General features: G+C 34.6%; 1 protein-coding gene and 1 long non-coding RNA gene across 2 annotated transcripts; one reads left to right on the top strand and one right to left on the bottom strand.

Moving 5' to 3' along the window:
* Positions 1–463: 463 nt before the first annotated feature.
* On the bottom strand, positions 464–1,879 carry LOC125505849. Its single transcript, XR_007282473.1, has 3 exons — positions 1,438–1,879; positions 660–782; positions 464–551 (listed from the first exon to the last, which is right to left on the bottom strand). It is a non-coding gene; the product is annotated as an uncharacterized LOC125505849 (long non-coding RNA).
* A 4,088-nt stretch (positions 1,880–5,967) lies between these two features.
* LOC109540399 (fork head domain transcription factor slp2) lies at positions 5,968–10,501 on the top strand. The gene is made up of 3 exons (XM_019908759.2): positions 5,968–6,311; positions 8,515–8,720; positions 8,777–10,501. Exons 1-3 carry the CDS (start codon positions 6,029–6,031, stop codon positions 9,332–9,334), a joined length of 1,047 nt encoding a protein of 348 aa, XP_019764318.2. The 5' UTR covers positions 5,968–6,028; the 3' UTR covers positions 9,335–10,501.
* The last annotated feature ends 8,492 nt before the right edge of the window (positions 10,502–18,993 follow it).

Below are 18,993 nucleotides of genomic sequence, written 5' to 3'. Positions count from 1 at the left end.
ATAATAAGAACATGTTATGAGTTTTTAAAACTTATATTCACGTGTATAAACACGCGTAGATAGTTTTAAAAACTCATAACAAGTTCTTATTATCCGATTTTAATTAAAAATAAATGTATACATTTAGGAATATTTTCCGGGCTTTGAAGCCGTGGTCTATCGGAATTTCTTCCTGACGTTTTGTCCACAACTGCGGTGGACATTTTCAAAGGCGATGAGGCAGTGGGCGAAGTGATCTCCCGTGCTTCCCGAATAAATGTATACATTCACATTTCAATATTGGCGGACACACCTCTGGAGTTTGGATCGATTCTCCGACTAACATTTTCACTTCAAATTTAAATGAATATTAAGATATTGTATGACTGCAAAAGAGATTTTAAATTAATATTCAACCCTAACAATGACATATTATTTTCAATTATTTTTTTGTGAGGAATCATAATATTAAATAATGCACATATTAATTGAACAATACCCACATATATATTAATTAAATAACAAACATTTTTTATCACATGCACATCTTATTTTTGTCCTGATATCGGTTCCTAGAAATACAATAAACTCAGTTAGATTTTACTAAAATTGCAAAACAAATAATGGCTATTTGTCTATTTGTATGAAACCATTATTAAACGAAAAAAAAAAGAACTCACCGGCCTGGACTTTTTTCCACCCTCTCTATCTCCAGCACTAGCCAGGGAAAATCCGATATATTTCCTGATATCTAGGTCGGTTAACATATAAGGCATCATTAGAAGCTTCATCACTCTGAAGTTCTAACCCAAAGCWYTAAGAATTARTGTTTTCAYAATTGCMAAAATTGGGTKTATGCTTTTTAGCAATAGCTGGAGTTAAAGTATTAACTTCTTTCTCAAGTTGCCTTTTTATATACAWCGATTTTTTCGATCTTGATGACCTGAAATTGATATTACATTGTGCTACAATATTCAGACTTTGTATATGTTCTACAAGTACATGTATTTTTACAGAAAAAGAACAAAATTCTCTAAAAAATGGAGTTTAAACTTAATTTTCTATGTAAGTTGTTAGATTACATTCGTTATTGTAGCATAGGTACAATAAATCTTACTTACATAATTATTTATTTTTAGGAATGTGCGAGTTAAAATATAAAAAATATCTTTAATGAGCTCTAGAATAACAGTTTGTAACTAGTTTCAAAGCAGTTCAAATAATACCCGGCATTGGTACGGTGGTACCTCATTTTACCTTACAAAATTAGCAAAACTCGAATAAAGCTCAGAGTTTTATAAACGTACGGCTTGTATGGATTATAAGCAACTGTACAACAAATACATGCCCTCATGTATATACATGAGGGCATGTAAATAGTTGTGAACTTATTATATTAAAAAGAGTAGGCAAAAAGATACCTACCACTATATTTATGTGATAATAATATGTACTTACATGTTGAGTTACAGATTATTGCACAAAATCACAAAACACCGAAGTATGTAACTATTTACTATTTAGGTAGGTACAAATAAATACACAACGCTAACCTTAAATAATAGTAGCCGAGTTCGATTGCTAAAGTTGGCCCGTTCCGCAGGCGTGTTCGCGTGTTATCCGACAAGCAGTTTTCAATATAGTACGCAACTAGATTTGCAACCGGTTTTTTGTATCTATTTTTCTCTAACACTTTAAGAAATAAACACTTTAACTTTGATTATAAATCAGGCCGTAAGATATTATTAATAATTATTACCTACTAAAACAATATTCTATGATTATTAATTATATCGAAAACGTTTAATTGGCATAGTATTGCTATACAATATTGCATGTTAATCTTCAAGCAATACTGGAAATTAAAAATATTTTGCCAATATTGTATTTGTATACATACATCAATATTGGTCAGAAAAGCTATTCTAATATTGGAGTAATATTGGCTAATAATTGACAATATTGACCCAACATAAAAATGCTCTGCCAATACTGTATAAATATATACCTACCCGATATATGATGCTACATGGGCTAGGTGTCTAAACCACCAAAATCGCTTTAGAATATCTTTGAGCGCACGGTTAAATAGTTTCCTAAATCTATCTATTTTTTGAAACTCCAATATATACAGGGTGATTGAAAATTCAGAAAAACCTCAAATTCTTATGAAATTACTGTTTTTTTTTTACTTACCTACCACAACATCTCCAGAAGAACGAGATATCAGAAAAATACCATCCTGTACCTAAATGAAAATAAAATAAATGCAAGCTGCAAAAGATTTCATTTTAACCTAACCTCTCACCAAAATCAGCCCTAGATACACTTCACTGTAGAAATTAGCGTGTTGCCCATATAATAAAGAATTACAATGGAACTTTCTCGTAAATCATCGAAACTCGGCTTTCTAATTCGCACCCTTTCACATGTCATGCGACTTTGAAAAGCTATACAAACCGTACTAAATTCGACGACACAATGTTTATTTTAGAGTATTAACCAGGGCGAAAAAACCGGTTCGGCTGTTTATTTTTCAAATTTATTTTATTCCGAAGCAGTATGCTTTGAATATTTATTAAAATGTCAGCGACACCGGCGACATTATCTGTCTCATTCAGAGCGAAACCAGAGCGGGTTTAAACTGGGAAAAAAACTGAGGAGTGAAACCGGATTGGGCAATTTTTTTCTCACAAAACCCTCTCTAGAAAAAGTCGATTTTATCGCGGATAGAAACAATTCCCTGCCCTCTCTAACCCATGTTCCAAATATTTATCCTCCATTTCTAACATCCATTAAAACCATATGAATAATTTAAGCGTTACACAAAGATACATATCAAAACTTTTGTTGCAAGACAGCCCACCGTAATGGCGGGTTACGGCATCATGGTCTTGAATTAAAGGATTTATTCTTTTCATCTTCACCCTTTTCCAGGTTTTTTTTTCTTTTTTGGGGTGAGGCCTCGGTGTCTGCTGATTACCTGCCTTATGTGTAATAGGGGAGTTGTGGTTGTTAAAGAGCCGATTTATGTCCAAAGCCGTAATATTAGTCAATATTTTTTTAACATTACTAGGTATAACTGATCACCTTGAGTAAAAATAGTGTTTATGCTCATTATGGTCTCTCAGGAGGGAACTTTCAATATACTCTGATACTCTCAAAATGTATAGTTTTGGTTTTTATTTACAGGGAAATGCGTAGCTTCGAAGCCACTAGCACACAGAATTGCATACAAATTCAGCTCACTTGGACAAATCAATAACAGTTACTAAAACATGTACACAATTTAACGCAGGTCCAAAAATCGTCTTTAACTATTATAAGAGGAATCGTGCGTAGGTGCAAAGCTGGTAAAAATCATTCGCAAGAAACTACTTCTGCTTTCTTTGCAAATTCGGAAAAAACAAAAATACACTGAAACTCTCGACTAAAGACTAAGTTGAGTAAATCTCGAAGCCCGCAAATAATACTTTGGTGCAGGATGAAACCGTCGTTAATGCACAAAATTGATGGGGGCAGCAAAATAATTCAAGAGAAGCGTTTGTTAAAACTGAAAATTGCTGCTCAAATTGTAACGCATGAAAAGAACTAGTCAGGTATTAAAGCCGACGTTGAAAATAAAAACATAATCTGAACACACTGATTAAAAGTATTAAAAAAATAAATGTAAACATAAAATACACAGTGAATAAACGTGTTGTTAAAGCATGCAAAGCGATCTAATTTTAATCGACAATATACCCACATGTATAGACATGGTGTTTTCGTGAAAATAATCGCAAACATTCACATAGCTAAACTACAAAGGTAAAGTTACAAGGTTAAAAAGAAAAGAAATACCGGGTCTAATAAACTAAATTAGACCCGGTATTTCTATATAAAAATCCTTCTATATAAAAATTGTTTAAAAATGTCGAGTAAAATCTTAATATACATTTTGAATTGTATACCGTGTTCCTTTTTGGTCAAATAAAAGGATACACATGGTGATTTAGCAGAAAATGGAAGATTTTCGAAAAATAAACAAATAAAATAATACAAAACAAATAATTATAAATAAACGGTTTGAGGTCATTAAAAAAATTCAAAAACATTCATTTTCGACTTCCTTCGTCAGCAAAAATAAAAATCGAGACGAATAAGATCCGGGATTTCGGTGGCCAAAGGTTTCTCTCCCAATCCAAGAAACCCCGAAATGAGTAAGTATTCAGAAAATTAAAAACTGAAATTAGTTGACAAATTGGCTCCTGAATGTAGCCAGTAAAATACAATTTTCTTAAAATGACCGATTTTGGGTAAAACATTTTTAGATTTTTAATAGTCGTTTGAAAAAAATTGGGGGTTTGATGGTCGGCTTATTAAATATATTCTAAATGTATTCTTTGACTTGACCATAAGCCACCAGTCAAGAAAATCTTAGACTCAATCTGAGAACGACAGTTAAATGTTTACATTTTACATTAAAAACTAGGTAACAACAAAAAAAAACGTTTTTACACTAAACCCTAAAGGTGTACATTCGATATGCTGGGAAACGAGAAAAATTCTACAAAAGAAATGTGAAAAGTCAGATTCGTTAAGAACTAAAAGTGCTTTCTTATGTTGTAGATAAAATTACGATTTTACTATGAAAATGGTATTTTTCTTGGCAACAGAAAAAATACAGTCCCGATAGAAAAACAACATTTAAAAAAATATAGGTACTAAAGCTTTTAGATTTAGTAGGTAAAAGTAGGTAAAACATAGGTAGGTATTGGAATGCACTATAACTTGCAATAGATTCTGCTTCTACAATTAATTAGTTAGTTTTATGAAAATGTGTGAAATCTGCGTGCTCGACTAAACAGAAATCAGGAAAACGGCGATTTGCAAACAATCAGTTTCTCTCCGTAGTTTAATGTACAAATATGATCAAAGGGATAATTAATTTCCAAGATTCATTTAAAACTAAAACCGAATTATAGGAAAACCATCATTCAATCCCTTTTTTTTAATTTTCGTTTGCAACATTTGGATTATTGGTTGCTTTGTTAATCACAGCATCTCTTATACCAGTCAGTTAATATTCTAATGATTTTCCCGTGATTTTTGGCAAATTAACTTTAGCTCTGAACATTCATCGGAAAAGCAGATAAGTACAAAAACAAAAATCTTCACCCTTTTATTCTGTTTCTTTTTGCACTTAATACACACATTTTCAGTCATTGTTGTTTATTCTTCAATGGGTAGCCAATTTGCCATTGGTGCTGGGATTATAATCATTTGTTGACATTCGACTACTCTTTACGATGGCTTATCGAAAATATAATAGTTCGATCCCCATAAACGAACTGATAACAAACAATATAAAGAAATATTTAATCCAACTTTCACAGTCAATGTAAGTAGGTACTGTTTGTATGTTTTAAAGGAAAGCACAGTAAAAAAGCGGTGTACCCAATACAATGTAAAAGTTTCTGAAACTTTCTGCATCAACAACTAATTTAGGCCCAACAAAAAAAAACGAAACTACAAATAATGAATGAAGATCAATTAGGCAAATGGCGAATTAAGCCAAGCTGCAAGGCAGCAATAAAATCTACCCTGACAAGTTAATGCATACACTAGTAATATTAAACAGATTAATAAAATGTACATAAAGTTAAACCTTTAAATGTAACCTGCTGGCAAATAAAACAACCGTATCGATTTAAACACCTTATTTCAAATGACATCGTAAAGTAGCCAAAGGAACAAAAAAGAGCATCGAGTATTTTTTGTTTTAATACAAAATGTAATCCGCCCTTTCCACTTGGTAATTACTTACAAGCATATACATCTATATTTTCTGCTATCGCAAGACCACACCCAATAAGTGTCAGCAAACAAACGAGAGGCCGGAGCCAAACCAGCTGCAAGCTGCTCCCGATTGGCCGACGACTTACAATAAGGCGTATCTTCGCCGTTTTATTAAGCCCCTTATACACGACGGACGTAATGGGAAGGTTGACGGTTTTAGTCGTGCGCCACATACGTGAAAGGCAGTTTTAAACGTAATGATGTAAATATGGTGGTACCGCCAACATCGATCTCAAGGTGCGCGAATTTCGCCATGACCAACAACACGCCATTGAAATCATTTTCCATAAACTCGATATTACCGGAAACGGTGCTGGACAGACGAAGTGTTACCCCTGAAGTGGATGATGGTGTCGACGAGGAGCGAAACGTCGACGAAGTGTCGGACGCTGATGTGAGTGACTGTGACTCGGACTTAGATGTGATTGGTACCGGAACTCCGCCACTGGACACATCCGGTCCGACAAACGAAGATGACAAAAATAATGGAGGTTAGTAGACAGTAAAAAAAACAAAAATATAACCAAAAAACCGTGTGGAAATCAGGACCTAAATTTACGGTATTTAGTAATTGCTATTGACAACAGTTTCTGCTTGGAAGTTGGTTAGTTGTGCTGAAAAACAAGAAATTTTACGAGTTTTGAGGTGGCAATGCTGTTTTCTGCTTTACCATTCCGTCGGCACTTTTTCGAAATAAAATTAATTAGTTTAAATAACGGAATATTCAAGAAATTTACTTTAATGTTTACACAAACATGGATTGACTGCAGAAAAAACCAAGAGAAATATTTTGCTCCTAATTGAACTGAAAATTGAAAACAACGTTTTCATAAAAATTAACTGTGTGTCAGTTTGAATTTAAAAGTATTCAGACCTGTGAGCTGGTGAATCTGTAGAGAAAATGTGTTTTCCAAAACATACAATTGAAAACTGTCCAAGCATTTGAAATTACCTTAAAATATTCCGAACGATTTCCAAATTTTCGAGTTTGGAAATTTTGGTTGATAAGCAACTTTAACACCCTGTATATAGCAAATTTCGTGTATGCCGGATGTGGTCTATCAGAACAAAATCTTTCAAATATAAAAATAGCTTGGACTAACCAAACATCTGGGAATACCTACACAGGCAGGATTTATTTAAAAAGTCTTTGGAAACTTCTTATGTTAAAATTATATAACCTGTCTAATTTTTTGTGCAAGTTCATGAGCATTAAATTTTCCTCACTGAAGCTGGCGATTTATGCAAATTTCAAACGCATCTTGGGCTATTCTTAAAAAACTTTACAGTGTTTAAAATGTTTGAAAAAGAAAAAGCTTATCTTGTCTAAAGACTAATTGTAAATTAAATAAAACTGCCTAATTCTAAATTAAAATCATTCAAGTGATAAACTGAGTTTGATTCCTTCGGAGGCTACTTAAACCAAAAAAGGATAAACACTATAAGTAATATTAATTTTGGAAAGCAAAAAGCTGTCTGAAATCACAGAAAATATTGTGGGATTATGTACAGTTCCTGTTTTTAATAGTCAAACATGTAGGAAAACAAGTAATAGTGTAGTTTACTGAAACCAAAACTTTGCTTATCGGCATACAGTTAATTCCATAAAAAAAAACCGGTCAGTCGAGGGTAGAAGAAACATCGACTAAACGAATTCGAATTTAATGATTTCATTCCGGTATTGCCAATGACAAAAATGCAAAATAATCAAATCAAATGCGCCACTGCAACAGCAGGAAAAAAAGCGGCATCCATTGACAAAAATCAAAGATTCTTAACGTTTACAGTCATCCGGCCACGAATTAATTTTGGTCAGATGATACGAATGCTATGCAGATAATGCCTGCAGCTTTATCCTTTGTTTACCGATCCGGCCTGAACTTAATTAATGATCGCGCTGAAATGGAGGCTAATATTTTGACATGTCTTTATTGCTCTTCATTAGTTTAAAGAGAACTTAAATAGTCTTGAAGACATTGCGATGGCACATTCAAATAATGTACTGTCATCCAGTCAAAGGCCTTAAAAGAATATTACAAAAGATACAAAATAAAAGAAAAATAATACAACAAACGTTTTTGAGTTCACTTAAGTCTTCTGGTTGTATGTTGGCGTAAATAAGCATAATAAACTATGTTCCTTTCTCCAATTCTTTCATATTTTTTTCATATTTTGATTCATGAAGTTCGAACGGTTTTGCAAGTCGCCTTGAATCTACTGTTGTCACTTTTCATTTAAAAAGTAAATAGCTAAAGATCAAAAGAACATACACAAAGAAATCGATCAACACCGAAACTATCGCCGATAAACAAGCAAGTATCACAGTTAGCACATAAAAAGACGCTTAGAATGACTTACATATATCATCAAAGGCTGCGCTTTTCAGCGACACACCATGAAGAAACCCTGTTTTGAATTTTGCATTAGAAAAAAATAAGTAAATATACGAAAGCTAGACAAAATTTGAAAGCCAATTATTGAAAACTTCAGCGAAGCAGCAGCAGATTCACAAAAAAATCTTACTGTTGCTTTAACAACAACAATGTGCATTCTGAAACGTCCAATAACAATAAATAATCAAAAGCCAGTTGGCAGGGATGAATTTCAAAGAAGAAATATAAACCAAAGCTTAGAATTAGGAAGTACAAAACCATTAACTAAACCAACGCTAAATCTCCGTCTGGCTTGTTGCAGAAAAGGAGAAGAAACCGAACGACAAGCCGCCCTACAGCTACAACGCTCTAATAATGATGGCGATACGCAACAGTCCAGAAAAGCGCCTCACCCTCAATGGGATTTACGAGTACATAATGAAAAATTTCCCGTACTACCGGGAAAACAAACAGGGTTGGCAAAATTCCATTCGTCATAACCTCAGTCTCAACAAATGTTTTGTTAAGGTTAGTATTGCGTTGCAAAATGCGTTGTTCCAGATGGAAATTTCGAGTTTATTTAGGTTCCTCGACACTATGATGATCCTGGCAAAGGCAACTATTGGATGCTAGACCCGTCGTCTGAAGACGTGTTTATCGGGAGTTCAACGGGAAAGTTGCGCAGAAGATCAACTGCAGCCTCTCGAAGTCGGCTGGCAGCTTTCAAGCGAACCTTGTCGCTTTACTCCCCTTTGCAAAGCTGTTATTCCCCATTTTATCCACCGTCTCCTGCTCTATTAGCTGCGTACTCCCGCTACAACCCCTATTTGCCATCCACCATGCAAAGGCCACCGTTTCCAGGGGCTCCAATGTTTCCCATGGACAAAATGATGAGTGCCTCTGCTCCAGACTTATCCAACATGTCCAATATGACCCCTCTTTTCCGGCCTCCATCTCTATTGCAAATGTACAGTAATTTAAGACTGGGAAGTCCCATGCAATATCCTCTTCAACTGCCATTGATTTCTTTGGCACATCAGGGAATGTCCAGCATGGGAATGGCTGCAGCTGGAGTTTCATCCGAGTCTGAGCCTCCAGAAGGCCTTCTGAAGCCTGTTCCAGTGATAACGAGGCATAACTGAGATTGGTGGGATGGTAGTGAAGTTCAGGCCAACTTCGATTTTTGTAAATACGCGATTGACGATTAGTTAGTGAGCTTTTGCTTGATTCTTTTACTCAACGTGTTAAGTGAGGGGTCGAATTGTCCACTTCTTTTGAGTCAAGTGAGGAATTCACTGCGGATGTGATTTTTTCAATGCGGTCAAAAATATATTATTTTCACCCAGGAAACTTTGCAAAACCGTCCAAATTTTCGAATCCAATCATTTCCCAACAGTGCAATTTACAATTTTTAACTGCCAGGGAACAGATATCAAACTTAATTTCTCGTTCATTATCAGGCTTTCGAAAAATTAATTTCCTACTTCAGTTTGGCTGGTGTTTCTTACCGCGACTAATGATAATAAAAACTGTTTTTCTACCTATATTTATGATAGATTTTTCCAAATCTTGGTAATCGACTCAGAAACAGAAGTACTTTCTCAAAATTACTTGCTTGGATATTATTCGATTCTTCTGGGCATTTTACTACAGAATCAGAATCTATACATCCCACATCTGCATTTGTAATCTGATTAAATCAGTTGAAATGCAAACTGATTCGAACTAATTAACATTTCTTTTACGTCTTGCGTGCTTATTACTGATTAGCACGGCCTGTAACTTAGCAAGGTAAAATATTCTTAATAATGTATACAAGCATTTTTATCTAAATATGCAAATTAATTAAATTATTTATTCAACATGTAAATATTTATTTTAAATCTGTGTATATATTCCAAGTGTTTGGTTTGGTTTGGTTCATAAATGCTGAACAAAGCGGAACACATTACAAGCAAAACATTTATTTGCCGCATTATTGCCTACATTATTTATTTTATTATTTCCTTGTAAAAATGTATATATTGTGTCGATAGTTAGTTAACCTTTGGTTTAGCCAGAAAAAGCCTTTGAATTTAGCTTTAAATTATTATTCACTCCATTGGGCATATCTACATATCAGTAAAAAAATTTATGACAACAGTCAATTACTGCATTTGCTTATGCAAGTTTGTATAGTATTGTAGATCCTTTAATATGTATCAACATTAATTCAGCTGGATTGCTTTAACAGATAACTTCTGTGATGTAAATAATGTATTATATTCTTCAGTAGAATAAAATATTAATAGTAGAACATGAAGTTTCCCTTTTTATCGAATTTTATTGCGCAAACATCCTGCATCTTTGACTGTTGAGTCGAAGTCTACACCAGATGGGAAAATTGACAAATTGCTGGAATCTTCTCCTACAGGAATTTCGTAATATTTAATTATACCTACATTAAATGTTCCAAAGGCGGCAGAACGGGCTTTTACATAACACTTTCTAATCTGCTTCAACATGTCATTTAATCGTCTTATGTTCATTAACAAATCGTTTCAGTGCATTGAGTTGTCGTATGTGGTTTACTACACAATGTTGCTTTTGATATGCGAAACAAATTGCTTAAAACTTTTATTATTGACCAGCATATTCGCGATAATGATAATAATTAAAGGTGCAGCAGTTAAACATTGATTGGTGTATTGTCTTGGCAAATTACACTGTGTGGTAATAATAGCAGCAAAGTGAATTGGCGTGCTATGAAATTTGAAAGTTGCAGATGCTGGAATTGGAAAAAGTCGAGAATGTTCTCGAAGTGCTCCGAAGTTATGAATTAATTGTGCTATTGTTCCCCAGAACAAATATAATAACAGTATGAAAGAAAGTTTGGAGAATTTCAATTTGTTTCAATTCAATTGATCGCGAATCTAAAACACTTCATTCATTAATTTTTGGTCGAACAACTCATCAAAAGAGTTTAAATAATCGTTTTCGTTCTGTATTTATTAAAAAAGCAAATGTTTTATCTCAGTTCTATTTTCCGAAAGCTCGTGCGAGGCATGTTGTTAACAGCAAATCTCAGAAATATCCTGCATCTTACCAGGCACGCACGTCTAGAATTTAAAATGTACAAGTGCGAGCTGAATTGTTATTGGTTTTAAAAGTTCCAAATTGATATGGACACAAGGTGGGAAAATTGTGTGCAACTGCAAATTTCTTTTAAACAACAGAAGCAATAAATAATGTATATTGATAGAAAAGAACACAGCAATAAATGAAAGAGATGTTTAAGGCTTTCACGAAACATTTAAATATAAAAAGGAATTTTAGTACAGACCAAAAATAAACCAGACATTGGGACACCAAAAAATCAAAAGCAAACCTACACTTGCTGACATGAGTAGGTACACTTTTGCGACGTGTTAATTTCAGGCGCTCTCATAAGCGGTTTAGAACTTATTAGCTCTCATCAGCTGGGTTTAGCTGTTCCCAAACCTGCACTTTATTACACATCGGTAGTTTTTGATGCCTCTGATGATGCATAAAATTTTTTTTGCTTATCAGTCGACTTTGCGTTTTGTGTTTTTCCGCGAAAGTTTAACAAATAAATTATTCTTTATACTCTGCAACTTTCCAGAATTAGTTGCTTATGGATAACTATGGTTAAACACACCGAAAGGTACAAACCAAATTGCAGATTTTGACGAAAATCAACCAAAGCATTCAAACTATCAATAACACCGCATACCGCGGGTATTTTCATGCAACCCAATGCGATATTTCATAGAAAAGCAAACTAGGATTTTTTGCGGATTTTACCAGGAATTATATTGATTCGCAATCTTTGCAACATTGAAAATCAGAACATTTTAACTTCGTGAATAACACTGAAAACAAAAAAAATCCAAACCATGGATAACCGAGAAGAAGCAAATCTCGCGGATTTTATCTAAAAACGCCTTGTTCTAAATAGTTGCCTCAACCTCTTAGCGGGTGGTTAAATGCAGTGTCTCCAAACCTCGAAGATAAAAATCGATTAGATTAAGATCGGGGCTACATGCAGTCCATAGAACTCCCCTACCTGAGCAAGCTTGAAGACATAAACGGATTTAATCAGATAATTGCAAACCTCAATATGGAAACATTCGATGATAGAAGCAGTGATCAATGCCAGTTGCAAAAAAACGTTAATTTTAGGTCAAAACGTGAAATTTATCACAATTATTCATAACTTTTGTTTACAAACAATGTGTTATATACCAGTGTTGTGCATACTCTTTAGTTTCTACTTTAACTTACAGATTAGCTGACCTGTGCATTATACGATTGTGCTATCCGATGAAGCTCTTTAGACTTCTGAGACCTTTCTTCTGAGAATTTTGTTCATTGGATGTACACGAATGGAATAAACCCACTGAATCCATATTTTCTGTCAGATCACATGCTACTTAAATACTGAGATAGAATGATCAATTTCTTCCATCTGTTGAGACTTAATTGATCTTCCAGCATGCCAGATGATCCAAAAGTCTGGGACCTTATAACTGTTGCATATTCAAGTTCAGTTCCCATTCCTCGTTTAAAAAATATAAAGTTGTATCGAAAGAACAACCGATATGGATTAGAGTAAGAACGTCAGCGGCGTCGGGCATTGGTCGTCAGTGTCAAGAGTGCTCTTAGCGAACAACGGGCGGTGCCTTTGAGTGTCAGTCAATTGTTAAAAGATCCATATAAATACCTCATCCGCCGCCGATCTCACAGCACATCGACGTGCCTGGTTATGTCTGTTTTATCTCAGATTTCTTCGTTACCAGGGTTGCTTATTAAATGTCTTCAAATGTGATTTTTCCGATTTTAAAACGCTCCAAAACCAGCCAAACTCAACTGGCACTGCATCATCTACATTGAGCCTTGATGGCCTTCCGGAATCTGGAGAAATCTAGAGTCAGGTTGAAAATGCATCTATTCTCTCCCGAATTGAAGTTCTATTGGATGATGTTAAGTCCGATACAAAGTAGTTGATTGATAAAAACCCCCGTATAAAACCAGCGAAGTCAAGTTTTATAAAGAACCCGATCAGTGATTAATATCTCGATGTGGTGCTTAAACGTCAATCGGTTTGACTATTTGATGTATCGCTTTTTGCCGCTGGGCGGCTTAAAACGTTTCGGTGCTCGTGTTTGTAAGCCGGCCATTTCTTGTAGCCTTAAATATTTTTATATTAAGTTACAAGAATCGAGAAATATTTTGATAGATCGTGAGAACCGTAATCGTGCCTCGCACGAATTGGAGGATTGGACTCTTTTTATCCAAAAAGGCTGCATAATGTGAGGAGCCTCTAAATGAGATTGAAGATGAGATTTTGGGAAAAGATTCTCAAGTGTTCAACATTAGTGACAACCCTTGAATGTTCAACTTATGTTCTCACCGAAACGTTGTGTCTATTAAACAATTTTACCCATTTGTCCATCATTCACTGGTTAATTCTCAATCTCTGGTTGGCTTGCGACGCATCGTCAAAATTTTATCCTTTTTTCAATCGATTTTATCAATCTTTTCCATCTTGTAGGATTTTTTCCTGTAATTGGTTCATGCGGTTTTATTACTTTTGAAAGGTATTTAAGTCTTCCTAAAAGAACGATAATCTTCTTTCACATTCTGTCGCTGATTTCGTTTATTCATTTTCCCCACCTTTTGTAGTCCAAATTCGTGTTTGAGCCTTTCCTATTTCCCCAATCATGTCGTCAATTGGATGTTCGTTTTTATTGCAACATTTATTTCTCCTGTAGTTTATTCTCTTGTTTTCTTCTGTATTTGGGACTTCAGTTTTTTTTCTTAGGCACAAGCCTTTTCGTAGTCTCACAATTCCTCCAGATCAGCAGAATTAGTGTGTTTTGAATAGCTCCACACCTGAAGAGGATTTACTATGTAACATTAATGTCGGATTCTTTTTAAAATTAAGCAAATTATGATTTCTTCAATCTTTTGCATCTTGTAGGATTTCTGCTAGAATTGTTTTATGCACCGTTGGTACCGTAGTATTTTAGTTCTCCTGAAAGAACTTGATCTTCTCCAACATTCCGCCGCTAAATTCGTTTCTTCAGTTTCTTTACATTCTGTTCTCCAAATTCGTGATTGAGACGTTTCTATTTCCTCAATCGTTTCTTCAATTGGTTTTTCGTTCTTATCGTGAACATTTTTTCTCCTGTGGGTTCTCCTTTGGTTTCTCCTGTTTTTGTTACTTCCTTTGTTCTTTGCATAGGCACAATTTACTGATTAGTTTGAATTCACGGTATTATCCATTATCCAACAATTTATCCAGATCAACAGAGTTAGTGGGTTTTGAATCGCTCCACATCTGAACAGGATTTACACATTGAACACTAATGTCGCGTTCTCTTTAAAATTGAGCATATTACATCGATTTTGTAATGTAATCCCTTTATTTTACTGGATGATCCAGTAAAAAGAACTAATGTAGGAGATGAATTAAATCGAAAAATAACTTTCCGGTTACACTCATAGACTCAAAATCTTCATTATATGCCTAATTGGTTTTTTGTCAAGAAATTGTAATGCTTGAAATTTTATTCCATTGTGATTGCAAGGATGCGAAAAATGTAACAACCTCATTGGTCAATCACATGTTAAACCCTAGAAATTCCAAACATTAAACATTTTTTGCTCACTTTTAGCGGGTTTTGAGCGATCATAATCTTTTACCATCGATATTTTTTTGCGATAGACTCAAACCCTCTATATTGGCATGTTGCATTTGCATTCATATGTCGAGAGCTTAATTGAACTCAACACATATGAGAAAATCTGATGTTTGACCAAAAAGACTGAAAGATGAAGAAAAAACGGGCTCAAAATACCTCAAATCCTAAACAATTTCCATTGCATGCAACAGGATGGTCCTCGACTACTGTCCAAAAATTTACTGGTAAGTATATGGTTTAGGCAAAAATATTGCGTTTCCGGCTAATTTGTCTTATGCGAAAGTTAATAGATTCCGACATACAGTGTCAAAGTGTAAATAAAAAATTATTTTTTTCTGAATAGATTTTTAACTAGTTTTACTAGTATCACAAAAATTTGTGTTTGGGGGTTTTTTAGGTCGGCAAATCTAAATTCTCTATTGGTTGGCTTGTAGTTTCTAGAGGGATTTGGATTTTCCGATCTAAAAAACCCCAAACACAAATTTTGGTGGTTCTATATTGTAAAACTGGTGAAAAATGTATTCAGAAAATGCGACATTTTTATTTACACTTTGACACCCTGTATCTCGGAATCTATTAACTTTCAAATAAGACAAATTTGCCTGAAACGCAATATTTTTGCCTAAACAATATGTGAGTGAATTTTTGGACATTAGTTAAGGACCACGCTGTTTATTGCAAAACAAGTTAAACTTGTAACATCAAAAAAATCTGGTTTATTTTAAACGGTCTTTCTAAACCTTTCTCTCGCTCGCAACAGGAATAATAGCAAAACAATAAATCTTAAATTAGACAATAATTCACTCAACTCTTGCACCTGGTTTAAAGCCAACTTCTTCATCAAGTCCGAGTTGCTTATCAAAATTTTTTTTTGTTTATTTTCACCAGCGAAAGTCAACTGATGAGGCAGATTTTGAATCGCCCTGACCAAAAAAAACACGCTGACCAGAAAACAATTGAAATTAGACTGTGTAGAGAGAATGTGATTAAACAATTCAAGTAAAAAAAGAAAAAGAATAAAACATACAATTAACTCAAACAATGTTGCAAATTCATGTTCATAAAAATCCAAATAAAACTCTTTGAGAACCGATAAATAAGGAACAAATTAATTTGACAATCCAGTAGATATTAAGTTGTTGTTGTATTAGAGAACTACTGTACAAGTTTGTGTCATTCGTGTACATAAATATATGATCGTGTTTTTGGATAGCAATTTCGCATTGTTCCCACTCTCTATCATTAGAGCAGAGCGTAACATGCAAACAATTTATGGCGATCGTGGGAGAGATCAGATGGCCCATCTAATATTAATCGATCAATTGTTTTCCGATCAAATTACGAAAATAGTCGTCTGTAAAGGGAGTGATCCGAACAGAAAAGTAGAGCCAGGTTTACTAAATATTTATGTCGAAATTATGCATTTCTTTGTTGTTTATTCGTGGGCAATAGAAAAATTATTAGCTACCTTATTTTCGTTTAAGTGATGGGTTCTTAATTTTATTGTTCTCCTAGTGAAGTGACTCGGTTTAAATAACTATCCCAGCAATTAGATTAGGAATTTACTCTAATTATTCATTATTATTTAAAGACACTGGAGGATTTCATAAATTAGAATATAAGGGAACAATTTCCTGTACATAGGCAAAATCAGCAGCAATATTTAGACAAATATTATTAACCATCGAGTGCGAAAAACCTCAAAACGCAAAACACACTATGGCACTAAAAATGCCATCGGAACGATTCAGCGTGACCAAAATACGAGGGTGATAAATCAAAGAAGTTGAAAATGAAGTCGTATTCGATAGTGACACCTAACAAGCGGCGCGAGTACCTTTTTTCCGATAAATTACAATTATCTCTTAAGGTACCGCCGATGAAAAGGTACCGCAGCACCAGAACCAGTCCACAATGGCTATTAGATCCAATACACTGGACATATCGGACGATAACTTATCGTTATTTTTGTCGGCCAACATGGATTAAATCCTCGCTGAGATTTAGATTTGTTTTATTTAAAATGATCGATGGAAAAACTACTCCCGGCCCAATTAGCTTAATCTATTATCAAACGAAAAAACTAACCCATTGAGTTCGATACAATAACCAAAAACAGAGATTCTGGAACACCAAAACCAACATTTAAAAGTAGATGATCGCAAAATTCAATCTTCCGACCACAATGTTGGCAGATGAATCGGCTAAAGAGGATAAAACGGTTTAAGTTAAATGAAAGTAAGCAGATTAAAGTTCACAGCCTTTCTTCGGTTAGTCGATCGCCTGATGGTTCATATTGTGTACCCGTTGAGGTGCTTTAAAGGATTATAGAAATCCCATCTAGCTTGTGACCGATTTCGTAAATACAAAATTCATTCCCAACTTCAATGTGTCCTTTCAAACGCCCAAAGTCAATCAACCGTATGGCGAAATGCAAGTAAATTGGACGAGAACCATCATCCTAATCTGGACTTATTGTCTGGATTAGCGGTTTCGGACAGTAAAGGTTTTAATTCAATAGTTGGAACCACCTTTAATAAAAGTAGATCTAATTAACTAACTATTTTTTTTGAACGAATGTTCTGTTAATGCAGATCCGCTGGAAAATTGCCCCAAGTCAAATCACCCATCCCTTTTATCGTGAGTTCCTCTTAACACGTCCAATGAGATAAATCTCTATCTCTGAATTTCTTCGGCTAATTAAAGTTCACGCTCATACTAAACCGCGGAAAATTATGGCATCTTACACATTAAAAACGACATAATTCCGATTACAGGAGAATGATTTATTATGACTCTAATTAATAGGGAATTACTGTTGTCGATGTTGCTTCGTTATTGGGCGAGTTATAGTCCGGGAGTATTTCACAAAAATAAACTCAATTCGTTCATCAGGTGCTCATTGATTGAGATTAATTAAAAACCAATGATGCAGGCACCTGAAGGTAGATGGAATATTTCGGAATCGGCAATTCTCAAAAAAATACACGATTTTTGCTGCCGCTGAGCTTAATGCGAGGAGGCCGAAGAATTCGGTCAGATCAAGTTTACTTTTTGCAAATACGACCAAAGGCTACGTTCGACAATTTATAAGGACAGAGACGATCGAAATTAGAACATTAGAACCGCTGGAAAATTCACCAAAACTTGGTTCATTCATTGGTCAAATCAGTGTGAGCTCTTGAGATGAGTTTGCCGTTGCATACAAATTTCAAATTGTGTGTGCCGATTAATAATCCTTCTGATGATTGTAAACAGTTTACTGTCGACTAAATTCATTAGATTTCTATGATTTTTCTCATTCAATGCCACTGGCTCAATTAAAACCTGCACCTTCACTATACCAATGGAAAAAGGAACAAGTCCATTATCGCAATGCCGGTAAGTCGAGCATATAAAAGACTTCTGATAGCCGATCGATCTTTTGTTTTATCGGTCTTTTTGCGGCAAAAGTACCGAAACAGGTTGCTGTACGCGTTCCATAGAAGAACCTGCCATTCACCCAGCCATGGTAACGTTCCGCTGACAGAAAAAAAACACCCATCGATCACGGACCGTTCACAATTCCCGATAAGCCTCGTTGATAATCTTATTCATATACAAATATTTTCTGTTTATTGCCGGTCGGTATATAGAAGGCTGGGGCATTTACATAAAAGTTCGTGAGGAAATTTCCAGGCAATTTGTTAAGCGATAAGAAAAAACTGAGCTTTCTTTCTAAAAGGAAATTCTGTTGCCGAATTAGCCATTATGGAAAGTGTTGGTGAAATAAAGTGGACACACTCTTAACATATGAATAAAAGTATATTGATAAATGATAAAGAACAACACAGTACAAAAGTAGATTTCCGAACACGAGAACGATTCTTTATCAGCAGCGATTTGACGACGACTAACTAAAAAGGTTGCTCTAGCGATAAACAAAATATTATGCTGCCTAAGCAATATGGCTTTGTGGTACACTGTGGTCAATAATATATATGACTGAACTTATATTAATAATATTAAAAGCATTTTGATTATAGTCTTATTCTAACATTCCCTCTTAATCTATATGCTATTTAATATAAATCAATTTAATCAAACATTAAACA

The sequence above is a fragment of the Dendroctonus ponderosae genome, unplaced genomic scaffold (assembly GCF_020466585.1).
Source record: "Dendroctonus ponderosae isolate FM_Combo_2020 unplaced genomic scaffold, Dpon_F_20191213v2 Dpon_F_20191213_1, whole genome shotgun sequence".
NCBI lineage: Eukaryota > Metazoa > Arthropoda > Insecta > Coleoptera > Curculionidae > Dendroctonus > Dendroctonus ponderosae.
The sequence above is the reverse complement of the archived record's forward strand: the minus strand, read 5'-3'. Positions and strand labels throughout refer to the sequence as shown.

Coding starts and splice junctions, on each gene's coding strand:
- LOC109540399 (XM_019908759.2), top strand. CDS start 6,029: ATGGTGGTACCGCCAACATCGATCTCAAGGTGCGCGAATTTCGCCATG. Junction 6,312..8,514: donor AGATGACAAAAATAATGGAG/GTTAGTAGACAG, acceptor GGCTTGTTGCAG/AAAAGGAGAAGAAACCGAAC. Junction 8,721..8,776: donor TCAACAAATGTTTTGTTAAG/GTTAGTATTGCG, acceptor GAGTTTATTTAG/GTTCCTCGACACTATGATGA.